We start from the raw sequence: 12,945 nt of genomic DNA on the forward strand, positions 1-12,945 counted from the left end.
GTAGAGGAATTTAACAGGGAAGCAGAAATGACTAAATTGGGGAAAAAGCAAGCAAACACCACCTGCCTTTTGTCCACTGCATTTTGGACCCACTGTAATCCTCATAAAGTGGTGGTGAAACAAACAATAAATAAATGAATGGATGAATATTGTAATATCAGGCGCTCAGCCACTAGCACTGGGATCCAGGGTTCGAATCCCCAGTGGTGCTGTCAGCTGATTGAGTGCCGACATACAGACATGGTTTGCTGTGTCTGGGAAGGGGGGTGTTGTTGGGGAGGTCGATGCCCTGAGATGACTTGATGTACTGTATGGCATTGCACCCAGTGATGATGGGTAAACCGGACCAAAAACGACCCTGCCTGTGATAAAGCGAGGTAAAATCTATATCGTCATTCATGAAGCAATTATTCCGGCGCAAATTCTAAAAACAACCCAACAATCAGACACCAACCCAATTAAAAGCATCTGGTCCTTATTTATCTTTCTGTGTTAATGAGCTTTCCGAACATCAGAACAGACTCTTTATTTTTTAAATATAGATCCAAGACAAACATGAATCTGTACACAACAATAAAAAACTGTCGAGGCTTTTTTATAAGTTACAGGTCTTGCTCGTTGTGGCTCTATAATAAATCTATTATTTATTTTACTTCTTTAAGTTTGGCACTGTAGCACACTGTTTGCACCACACCCAAGCTGGCTGATGAGGGTTGCTGGATGGCACAAATGTCCACCAAAAAGTTGCTGACACCCCATGCTGCTCGGGAAATACTTTTGTTTTTGGAGTGTATCTATGAGAATTTGTTTCAATTAAAGTTGAGGTGCTGATGATAGACTAGACATCCTGGATTGCAATTAATGTCCCAATTTATCCTGTTTAATTGGGTTAGGATCAGGGCTCTGGACAGGTCACTGGAGCTCCTTCAAACTGATTTTGCACAGTTACAGGCATGCTGGAAGAGAAAGGGCCTTCCTTAAACTGTTGCCACAAACCTGGAAGCACATAATTTCATTTAAATACTGAAACACCTTCACTCACTGATAAGATCTGACGATATAGAGTATTTGTTATTGTTTTGGTGCAGATTTGTTTAATACAATATCAGTGTTACATGATGTGTGTGTGTGTGTGTGTGTGTGTGGATACCTAACAGGGCTGTGATCACCACACCACTGGTCCGAACTGTAATGTTTGTGCCTCTGGTTACTATGGTGATGCCACCAGAGGAAGAGCTGATGACTGCCAGCCATGTGCCTGTCCTCTACTCAGTCCATCCAACAAGTATGAGACTCACTGTTTCATCTATTCATCCATTCGTTTGTAATAACGGCTTCATCTGGGTCGTGGTGGGTCCAGTGCCACCCAAAAACACTCAGGACTGGGCAAACAATTATAGCAGGACATCACTCACTTACTAACTCACTCATTCACTCACTCTCTCACTCTCTTATTCATTCACTCACTAATTTATTCACTTACTCATTTACTCACTCATTTATTCATTCATTCACTCACTTATTGAGCAGCCAATCCACCCTTAGCATGGTTTTGAAATGTGGGAGGTCAAAGGTTCTAATTCATCCCAAAGCTGTTCAGTGGGTCTGAAGTCAGGGTTCTGTTCCTTCACACCAAACTAAACAAACTATGTGTTTATGGACCTCAATATGCACATAGTGGCACAGTCATGCTGATATAGGAGAGGGCCTTCCCTAACTGTTTCCACAAAGCTGACCCTATCTGGATCTCAAACTCCAAGGTTAAGAACCAGTGCTGTAACTGATGCTGACAGTTAACACGTACACAATTATCTTTCTATTTAATCAAACAGAGAGAAGAACTGTTATCGGCTGATCTGATTTCTTCATCGTTAAGCTAACAATTGCTACACTCTAGCATGCTAATGGCTAATCCTGCTGCCCAGTCAGTCACATTCGGCCCTGGACGCGACAGAACCCAGCAGCTGAACATTCCACCGCCCCATTTACAAGCTCTAAAGAAAGAGATGCCCCCTCCTGCACCTCCTGCACTCACAAAAATTGCCCCAGCCAGGAATGTGACAGTGTCGGAAATAGCCAGTGTGCTAATGCTAACCCGAAACCTGACCTTCTCTTCCTCGGCGGCTATCTTTGGGGTCTTGGTGCGTCTTACAGTCTGGTTCTTGCGGGCAGTTCAGAGATGTGTCGGTGCTGGTGAGGGATGTAACGATGGCCTGGCTGATCCGATTCTCTTTTCTTTTATTTATCTGCGCTGCCGTGTTTGCTCAAAAACAACGAAGCTTCAGTCCAACGTGCCGTCAGGATGAACGGGGTGAGATGGTCTGTGATCGCTGCCAACCAGGCTACACCGGCCCTCGCTGCGAAAGGTGGGTTTGCTTTTATTTTATGCTGGTGTTTGGCAGAAAGGCGAGAATATCACGACAAGCAGTATGCATTCAAAATATATCAAAATATTCAAAAAAGTTGGGACAGGAAGTTTAAATCAGTACAAAAACACAGTATATTTGATGCAGGCATGTTGGTCTGACACCTGCACTCTCTGATTATGCAGCCATGTTGTTGTAACAGATGCTGAAGGTGGCTTGGCATCATGTTGAAACAAGCACAGACATGCTACTCGTACTTCAGAACCTGTACAGAATTACAGTGTAGAGAATTTATACTCCAGGTAGGATCCGATCTAAACATACACTATATGGCTAAAAAGTATGTGGACACCTATTTAAATTCAAGGTGTTTTAAACATACCTGTTGCCCCTGTTACCACAAAGGTTAAAGGATGTTATTTATTATATTGATTTGATTTTATACACCTGCTAGCAGCTTGTGTGACTGAAACACAGCACTCCAACATTAAAAGCGGCGTCCACATACTTTTGGCTAAATAGTATATTTTTATGTAGTGTATGTGTATGCATTTACATTTACACCAGTCCACTAATAGTGAGCAAAAATATTGTCTGGCTGGTAAAAGTGCTAAATGAACTTTGACCCCCAACTTGCAGACAGATGGAAGCGGCCTCTGCGCCATCCCAAAGTGGGCACGGTGCCTGGCACTGTCCGCTTTTGTCTCTGCACCTAACCTGTGATTAATACATCACAGATGCAGAGAGGAACTTTAGGACGAGAGAATACAACACCTTTAAAAATAAAGTCCAGAACTCTAGTTTAGTTCCCTGAGGAACCTTTTCCTGGAACTAAATAATAGTTTCTTACCGTAAACGTTATTGCAGCTAGTTTTGTTTCAGATTCCTTAGTTTGTATCGTCTGGTGGAAACATTAAGGCTCTACATAGAATCTAATGAGAAGAAACAGTTCCAAGTAGAACCATCATACATTATTAATTATTGCAATGCTTAAAGCACCAGTATATCCATTAGGTATTCACTTTAAGAAGTTTATTTAAATAGTATTTACTTTCTGAGATTGGTAGCCACCCTTGTTTACTTCTTGGTTGACCCTTCCTTCCTTAGCAGCTATAATAGCCACTCCACATAATGTTAGTAATGTCAGTAATATTATCCCATAATATACTACATACTGCCCCAGTACATACTGCATAATGTCCTATTACATACGGCATACTACCATAGTATAAACAGCAAATTGCTTAAGTATTTACTGCATACAATCCCATTATATGCTGCATACTATCCCAGTACATACTGCATACTGCCCCAGTATATACTGCATACTGCCCCAGTATAAAGAAGATATTGCATTTATTTATTGCATACAATCCCATGATATACTGCATACTACCCCAGTACATACTGCATACTACCCCAGTACATACTGAATACTACCCCAGTACATACTGAATACTACCCCAGTACATACTGCATACTGCCCCTGTACATACTGCATACTGCTCCAGTACATACTGCATACTGCCCCTGTATATACTGCATACTGCTCCAGTACATACTGCATACTACCCCAGTACATACTGCATACTACCCCAGTACATACTGCATACTGCTCCAGTATATCCTCTCTCTCTCTCTCTGTCTCACTCTAGATGTGATAACGGGTATTTCGGCTTCCCGGGTGTTGTCGGTGGATCATGTCGCCCCTGTAACTGTAATGAGAATTTGGACCTCTCTGCACCCCGTAGTTGTGACCCTGTAAGTGGGGCGTGTCTTCGGTGCCGTGATGGTTACGGGGGATCAAACTGTGAAACTTGTGCTGATGGTTACTACGGAGATGCCATGGATGCCAAAAACTGCCGGCGTGAGTATAAAGACAGAACACTGATCTCAACTCGGTCAGGTTTAAGGGGGTTTAAGGGGGTTGTGGGGTTTTGTGTGTGTGTGTGTGTGTGTTGGAAGTGTAACACAGCTTCTTAAGAGCTGGTAGAACTACTCGGACGTTTGGAGTTTTTTCTTGTTTTTGTGTTGTTAATAGGACAGATTGATGATGATTATGCATTGATTAGCATTAGCATACATTAGCATGCACTTACACTCCTGGTGATATAAAGGAATTGAATAAATCAGCTGTAATGTGAGTGTAAACAGCTACAGGTTTTATAGCTTCATACATCAATTACACTCCTCCAATTACACCTGACTGAGCACTAATGAGGAGCGAGAGACTCCTACAGAGAGAGAGAGACAGTGTGAGCTCTCACACTCCTGATATCTGATGTATTTTGTGTTTTCTCTTTGATCTCTCCACAGTGTGTCAGTGTAACCTGAACGGTTCTGCATCAGAGGTCTGTAATAAGGAAAACGGGCAGTGCCAGTGTCGCCAAAATGCCAGGGGCCGGAAATGTGATGAGTGTATGGTGAGCATCACTGACGCTAAATATAAACCGTGGAAGCGGAACCTCTGGTGGAACTTCGGCCTTCTCTTTTGACCACCCTCCCCCCAATTTTCCTCCCAATCTAGTCGTATCTAATTACCCGATTGCATTACGCTTCCTCTCTACTGATGTTGACCTCCACTTTGACTGAGGAGAGCCGTAACTAACACACACCCCTTCCGACACGTGTGCAGTAGCCGATTACATGTTATGTTCATATGTGGATCAGCTTTGTGTACAGAGAGACACACCCTGATCCACATTATCCCTCGTCTCTGTTCAGCCAGCAGAGGTCGTAATTGCTTCAGTTGTGAGGAATCCTGTCCGGCAGCCACCCTTTCAGTTTATATAGATGTCAGCTCTGGTGTGTTAGTGTGTTTTACTGCTATGCCAGTAGCATCATCAACATCATCATCATCTCTATCCTCATCCTCCACTGATGTTCCATTGTTTATGTATAACTGATCTATAGGTACTGCAGATAGTTTTCAGGAGCCACCACAACCCTGACCAGGGTGAAGCAGGATGATTGCTTCACTATGTTGAAGCTCAGACTTTTGATGGTTCCTATTACAGCGACTTTTGTGGAAACTTCCAGGTTCCTTATTATGAAGAACCATTTATTTATATCTGCATATCATTATCTCTTCGTATATTTATGTGCAAATCTAAATCTGTTTGTGTGTATGTGTGTGTGCGTGTATAGCTGAACCACTGGTCAGACTCCGGTGTGTGTAAGCCGTGTGGGTGTAACAAGCGGGGCTCCATGTCTCCCCGCTGTGATGCCGAGGGTAGGTGTTTGTGTAGGCCGGGATTTCTGGGTCGCCGGTGTGACACCGTGAGGAGAGAGACGGTGCGACCTGTAGAGCGCATTCCCATCAACCCGAACTGGGAGAACAGAGGGGGGTGTCGTAGAGGGGCTTACCCCGCCCCACAAGTGGTAAAGATACAATGCATGAGTGTGTGCACTGGTGTGACTTACCAGCATGGGTGTACGGTCATGCGATTACCTGTGTGAGTTCTTAACTCTGTGTGTGTGTGTGTGTGTGTGTGTGTGTGTGTGTCAGTGGTAATAGCACAGTTATAACCTTTATTATCATATACTGTATATGGCCAAAAGTATGTGTACCCGGAGCATGAGCTTCTTGGACATCCCGCTCCCAAACCATGTGCATTGTGGGAGAAAAATGCACTAGAAGTATTAAAACATAATCAGAACATAATTAGAACATGTAGATTTGCTTAGGGCATGATTGCCAGTAGTCATATTCCAATATTCCAAGAATACTTCTACAGTTGAATGTTACTGGAAGGTGACATACGTGACGAGAAGTGCGTCAAACACATTGTATGACCCCTAAAACCCAGTTCTTCTACAAGGTCACTGATGGGAGTATAAAGGTGATTATTTTCTTTCCTTCTTATCACATTCACCAAGTTTCTATGTGAGACTTTGTCGGTGCGACCTCTTTTCTACTCTTAATCCAGTCTCATTTCATTAAGGGTTTTTCCACCATAGCATTAAAATAAAGTTGACCCCACCCTAGCCGTCCTGCAGCTATAACAGTCTACACTCTTTATAGATAGCTGTCCACTTTGTGGCAAGAGAATGGAGCTCTTACATGTTCCTGCACGACTAAACTCTGTGTACAATACAAGCTCCATAAACACATGGTTAGATAAGTTTGGTGGGATGAATTGGAACACTGACTGTTAGCTGGATCCTGTCATATCATTGATTTTATAAAACCACACCCACTTTTGTATGGAATTTTATGGAGAGGTGTCTACATACTTTTGGTCGATGTCCATCTACCTTCATTGTTAGCCTCGTTACCGCTTGGATTAAGTTACTGAGCACAAATTCCTAAACTAACTGTGCTGGTTCCTGTTTGTTTCCAGCCGGGGACGCACATGCAGCCGGGGAGCGGGTGTCTACCGTGCCACTGTAACTCTTTCGGATCGAAGTCGTTCGACTGCAGTGAGACGGGAAAGTGCCAGTGCCAGCCGGGTGTTGCAGGTCAGAAATGTGACCGCTGTGCTCCCGGACATTTCAACTTCCAGGAGGGAGGGTGCACACGTAAGAGAACTCACCTTTCACCTTTCAGCACTGAGGGCGGGTCACGCCGGGTCTTTAATTTCAACATTTGAATCATGTGATCATGTGATCTGGTTTAAATTTGAGGTGAGTGAGTGAGTGGGTGGGTGAGTGAGTGAATAAGTGACAGAGGATTTGTGAGTGAGAGAGTGAGTAAATGGGTGAATAAGTGAGTGAGTGTGAATGAGTGAGTGAGTGAGTAAATGGGTGAGTGAGTGGGTGAGTGAGTGAGTAAAGTAGTGAGTAAATAGGTGAGTGGGTGGGTGAGTGAGAGAGTGAGTAAGTAAATGAGTGAGTGAATAAATGAGAAAATGGGTGAGTGAGTGAGTGAGTAAATGGGTGAATGAGAGAGTGAGTGAGTAAATGGGTGAGTGAGTGAGTGGGTGAGTGATCATTACATTGATCTGTATGATGGATGACTGTGTGATGATGGAGATAATGAGTCAGGGTGTGAGAGTGCAGCCTCTGACATTTACACACCTGAGAGTGTCATTAATCTCTCTCTCTCTCTCTCTCTCTCTCTCTCTCTCTCTCTCTCTCTCTCTCTCTCTCTCTCAGCGTGCGAGTGCTCTCATGTAGGGAATAACTGTGACTCGGGTACAGGTCGGTGTCTCTGCCCCCCCAACACAATAGGGGACCGCTGTGAGAAATGCGCCCCCCATTTTTGGGGTCATGACATCATGACCGGCTGCAAGGTATCGTTTACTCTCCATCAACCCTCCGTCTATCCTCCATCTATCCTCATCTACCTTTTGGTTACCCTCCATCTACCCTATCTGCCCTCCGTCTACCTTCCATCTCCCCTTCCATCTGCCCTCTGTCTATTCTTCGTCTATCCTCTGCCTACCTACCCTCTATCTATTCTCCATCTACCCTCCATCTACTCTCCATCTACCCTACATCTCTCCTCCGTCTACCTTCCATCTATTCTCCATTTACTCTCCATCTACCCTCTATCTATTCTCCTTGTACCCTCTATCTACCTTCATCTACCTCCATCTACCCACCGTCTACCCTCTATCTATTCTCCATCTACCCTCCATCTACCCACCATCTACCCTCCGTCTATTCTCTGCCTACCCTCCATCTACCTTCATCTACCCTCTGTCTACCCTCTATCTATTCTCCATCTACCCTACCCTGATTATATGCTTAAAGGTAAAGGTGTTTAATTCTTTTATTTATTTTATTTTGAGTTAAACTGCACCAAGCAGTCCCACAGAGTGGTAAACAGTGCATTAGTAGTGCTATTAATATAATTTTTATTATTTATTTTTGCAAATCCGGTAATTTAAAAAGAATCCTTTCACCTCAAAACATGACCAGAAGCTGATGGATACTGATTAGCAATAATTCTTTGTAATGCTAATTGGTGGCCATTAGCTTTCAGTCACTTTCAGCATTTCAGCATTATCATTGCGGGAGTTTGATCTCTCTGATGTCTAGAAAAATGAAAGTGTAATAAAGTTGGAATAAAATGTACAAATGATTCGGACTGATCAGTCGAACCCTGGAGAAAATGAACGTGTTTGTTCTTCTGTTTGATTAAATGTGGCTTGGATGAATCAGGCTATACTTCATTTACATTTTAAACCAGGACCAATCAGAGGTCTGGGTGGAAGTTTAGCTTCCTAATAATCCATTTTTGAACAATAAAATGAATAATGTAATATTGTTCCTCTATTTTTGTCGTTACAGGCGTGTGGGTGTGACACGCTGGGTTCGGTTACTCAGCAGTGTAACGTAAACACCGGCTGCTGTTTCTGTCGGGACCAGTTCACCGGTGAGAAGTGTAAGGAGTGTAAACTCGGCTACAGGAACTTCCCTCACTGTCTTTCCTGCGACTGCTCGCTCGCCGGATCCATCGCCGATACCTGCAACACCGAAATGGGGGTGTGTGCGTGTTCTGAGAGCACCGGCCAGTGCTCCTGCAAGGTAACCAATCAGAGCTCTGCTTTCAATAGCTGTATATTATTTCCTACAATCGAGTTCCAAGCTCCAGTCAGTAAGTTCTGGTGTGTGTTCCAGGTGAACGTGGAGGGTTTGAGGTGTGAGGTGTGTAAACCGGGGACGTTTGGACTGACGGTGAACAGTCCTGTCGGCTGCACTCGCTGTTACTGCTTCGGCCTCAGCTCCACCTGCACTGAGGCTCAGGGACTTATCCGTATGAGGGTACGACACACACACACACACACACACACACTCACACATTCACACACACGCACACATCTCTAGGACTCATGCTACTGTGTGGTACTTCATCTAGCAGCTGTGCCAACATGCCACCCATGTAGATGCTGTGTATAAAAGTGCTGTGATGAACGCGTCTGATTCAGGGAGTAACCGGATCTGTTTCTGATGCTGAACCAGAGTAAATAAAAAAAAATAGATTATTTAAACCAGGACAGAAGCAGCTTAGCAGTTAAAGTATTAATCTCATCATGTGTAAGTCACTGCTGGGTACTTGAGCTGAGTACTAACCCCTAATTGCTTGCATTATGTTACACTTTGGATAAAAGCGTCCAATTAATGTGTGTGTTATTTACTCACTGAAATATTAGATCATACGCATGAGGAGCATTTTGGAGACCCTGCTGAACTTTCACTGCTTTTCAGACGTTGATTGGAGAAAAGCAAACTAACAGAGTCAGTGGGTGTGTTCGAAAACCCAGTGATCTCTCTACATAGATGCATTTTACATAATCCTACACTCTCAAGAAGAAGGCATGTCTAAATTCTTGGATACTCTAAAATGCTGCCTTATGAAGTGCCTTATTTTTAAGTGATAATCTGACTGAATAATGAGGTAGAATCTGATGTTTCCTTAGCGGTGAAGGCAATCCCAGCATTCAGTGCAGCACAACTTTTCTCACAGAAAATATGGCAGACCAATGCGGAGCAACCAACAGAGTTCTTTTCAGATGTAAATAAATTCTCGTTGATTTTTAATTTGTGTAAAGGTGCACAAGTGTCATTTGCAAATTGGGGCTCGTCAGGGACAGTTTAACCGTTTTCAGAACACAGAGGGAGACGTTAGCTGGCATGCTAGCGGGTTGTGCCGCCTCAGCCCATCTGTTTGAATAGCCTGATGCTAACTTTATTAGCTTAGTAAGCTAAAACTGCAGTGACATAATCAGTGTCTAAGTAGTGTGTCTAGATAATCTGCCTTATGAGTTCTATGTCTTATTAGAATCCTCTCTACTGAGGCAGCTGATCAGGGAGGCAGTAGGCAGCAAGGCAGCTCACTAGGTTTTCAAACAGACCTAGAGTCTCTTGTTTCAAATCTTACTGAGTTCAGGATATTCAACCACACCCATTGCTAACAGGCGTAAAAATCAATTCCAAAAAATAGCATTCTGGCAACAGTTTGGGGAAGCTCCCTTCCTGTTCTAGCATGACAAAGTGAGGTCCATAGCGACATCGGTTGGTGTTTTTGGTGTAGAGGAACTCCAGTAGCCTGAACAGAGCCCAGACCTCAACTCCATGAAGCACCTTTGGGATGAATGTTGATTGTGAGCTAGGCCTTGTTTAATATCAGGCTCTTTTGAGTAAATATGCACAAATGATCACAGACATTTCAAAATTGCATTAACAGTCCCCAGTGGGACAGAGGGGTCCATAATAGTGCAAGTGGTTTCAGAATGGTTTATCCCAGCAGTCCCCAACCATTTTTGCACCACAGACTGTTTTCATATAAGATATAATTTCACGGACCGGCGGGGACAGGAGGATTTAAAGTAAAATGATACGACGAGCATAATAAAAATCACAAGGTGTATAACAATACTACTCACCAGTGATGGAAAATCTGTGGAAACCTTGAGCTTTTTTCGCTGCAACAAGACGCTCCCACCTAGGGGCGATAGGAGACAATAACACACAAAGAGTGCTCCTTATGTCCAGTCTACTTTGTTACTTTGTTTTGGTTGCCATTACTGCAGAAAATCCCGCTTCACAAAGATAGAATGTTGGAAATGGAAGCAGTGTTTTCATTGCTTTTGTAGCGATCTCTAATTATTTATTTTTTTTATCCAACAAGCTCGTTGTCAGGTGTCTACATACTTGTGACCATGTTTCAATAAAATCAGTTGGAAAATGTGGGGTGTGTAAATGAACAAGAAAAGTTTTTGACCATTTCTGCTGGGAAAAGAAAAAGTTTGTAGCAGAGAATGAAAAGCAGAAGCCAGAGAGGAGAAGGAGAAGCTGATGGAGGGAAAATGTTACAGCTGTTTGTTTTTAATAAGGATTTTCTCTAAGACCCTAAAATCTCCTCTGTGACGCCACGCCGAAGGACACGGAGAATAAGCGGCGGCGGATTGAATAGCGGCCTCGGCCCGAGTTAATCTGAGTGTGTTTACCGGGAGGATGGAGGGAATGATGGACAAGTGTGCTGAGAGAAGAGATCGACTCGACTCACTGACTCGTAAGATTGGAGTGAACTTGAGAGGGATGTTTACTCGCTCCGTGTCCTGATTTAGCACGTAAATGCAAAATAAAGAGGAGAAAACTGATCATGTGACGTCACTGCTGGCCTTTTATTTCACTCCTTTGTCTTAAGCAGCGTTTATTTTGGTCGTACAGCGTAGTGGTAGCTAGCTCGCTAGGCTAGTTGCCTGACGTCAGGTAGTTACTGTTATCTGCTCATTATTTTGAATGCGATGTCGTCTGGGGAAAGTCTTTGCAAACAATGTCTATTAACAAGCCAGGCTCCGCCCACAGGATTTCTACATCCAATCTCTGCAAAGCAACGACTTCAAGTTCAGCAAACAACCTAAATCTTCGAAATAAATTTAGCTTACCGTTTGATTCGGTTCTTCTGTAGCTCTTTAGTTTTAAAGCTATGAAATTGCCTTCAGCCAGTGTCTTCCAGAAGTTTCACATGTTCTCCCTGAATCCTTTTGGATGTACTCTGGGTGCAGTATTTTTGCACATCCCAAGACATGCAGAAGGTGGATTAGTAATCTCCGGACCCACCACAACCCTGACCCTGACTACAAAAACAGCTGGTTTACAAATTTTAAAAAAATTGTAATGACATGAAGAGAGGAACAGCGGTGCAGCTGGTAGTGTGGGTGCTGCATAGAGACATTGATCCTGAGGATCTGGGTTTGATCTGGAGTCAAAAATCTGGAGTGAGAAATTTAGCATGTTCTTTTAATCTTCACTAGCTCAATCTTCAATAGCTCAAATAGCTAGCTAAAAAGTAATGATAAAATTAGCTATGAAATAAAAAAATATCTAGTTAGCTTAAAAGCACTAGATACAATTAGCTATGAAATAGATAAAACAGCCAGTTAGCTATGTAATAGATAAAATAGCTAAAAAGAAATAGATAAAATTAGCCATGAAATAGATACAATAGCTATTTAGCTAAAAATAATAGAAAAAAAGCTGTTTAGTTGAAAAGTAATAGGTACAAATTAGCTATGAAATAGATAAAATAGCTAGTTAGCTGATTAGAACACCACAGTCTTATTTGTTTATTTATTGCATGTTTTCTATATTTTAATTTATTTTAATATATTGCATTTAATAATCACAAAAGGAAACATAATAATAATAACCCTTATTATTTTTATTATATTATTATTATATTATAATAGGAATTAGCATTTTAGCATAGCTCTCAGTGTACAAAAAAACTATCATAAACAAAAAGCTGAAACAGCAGAATAAAGATCATTTATATGTTATATATAAGTAAAAATAAATGTAAATATTATATTTTAATGCTGTATTTATTGTTTTTCTGTGTTCATGTCGTGCTGTGCTGTAGCTAACTCTGATGCCGGAGCAGACGATGCTCCCCCTGGTGGACAAATTCAATAGGAAGGAGACGACATTCGGAGTGACGTTTCAGCATCCGGAAATCATCGCTAACGCTGATGTGATCCGTCATGAGCTCAGCGAGCCGTACTACTGGAAACTGCCCAAACAGTTCAGAGGATCCATGGTAGGATTCTGATGTGTTTTTGGTTGTTCTTTGGCATTTTCTCAAAGTCCTATCATTAAAATTGCTAACTGAGAAAAAGGTATCTTT

At 42.5% G+C, this 12,945-nt stretch overlaps 1 protein-coding gene across 1 annotated transcript in view; it reads left to right on the forward strand.

Annotated features, from left to right (window-relative positions):
* The window catches only part of lama2 (laminin, alpha 2), a 129,604-nt gene that overhangs the window by 62,836 nt on the left and 53,823 nt on the right, over positions 1–12,945 (forward strand). Inside the window, exons 17-25 of the mRNA XM_063001777.1 lie at positions 1,158–1,285; positions 2,280–2,366; positions 4,022–4,233; positions 4,683–4,789; positions 6,710–6,887; positions 7,464–7,600; positions 8,604–8,840; positions 8,934–9,077; positions 12,682–12,858. Of these exons, the coding sequence (XP_062857847.1) occupies positions 1,158–1,285; positions 2,280–2,366; positions 4,022–4,233; positions 4,683–4,789; positions 6,710–6,887; positions 7,464–7,600; positions 8,604–8,840; positions 8,934–9,077; positions 12,682–12,858 (1,407 nt within the window). The remainder of the gene's footprint in view (positions 1–1,157; positions 1,286–2,279; positions 2,367–4,021; positions 4,234–4,682; positions 4,790–6,709; positions 6,888–7,463; positions 7,601–8,603; positions 8,841–8,933; positions 9,078–12,681; positions 12,859–12,945) is intronic.

This window comes from Trichomycterus rosablanca, chromosome 9 (assembly GCF_030014385.1).
Source record: "Trichomycterus rosablanca isolate fTriRos1 chromosome 9, fTriRos1.hap1, whole genome shotgun sequence".
Taxonomy (NCBI): domain Eukaryota; kingdom Metazoa; phylum Chordata; class Actinopteri; order Siluriformes; family Trichomycteridae; genus Trichomycterus; species Trichomycterus rosablanca.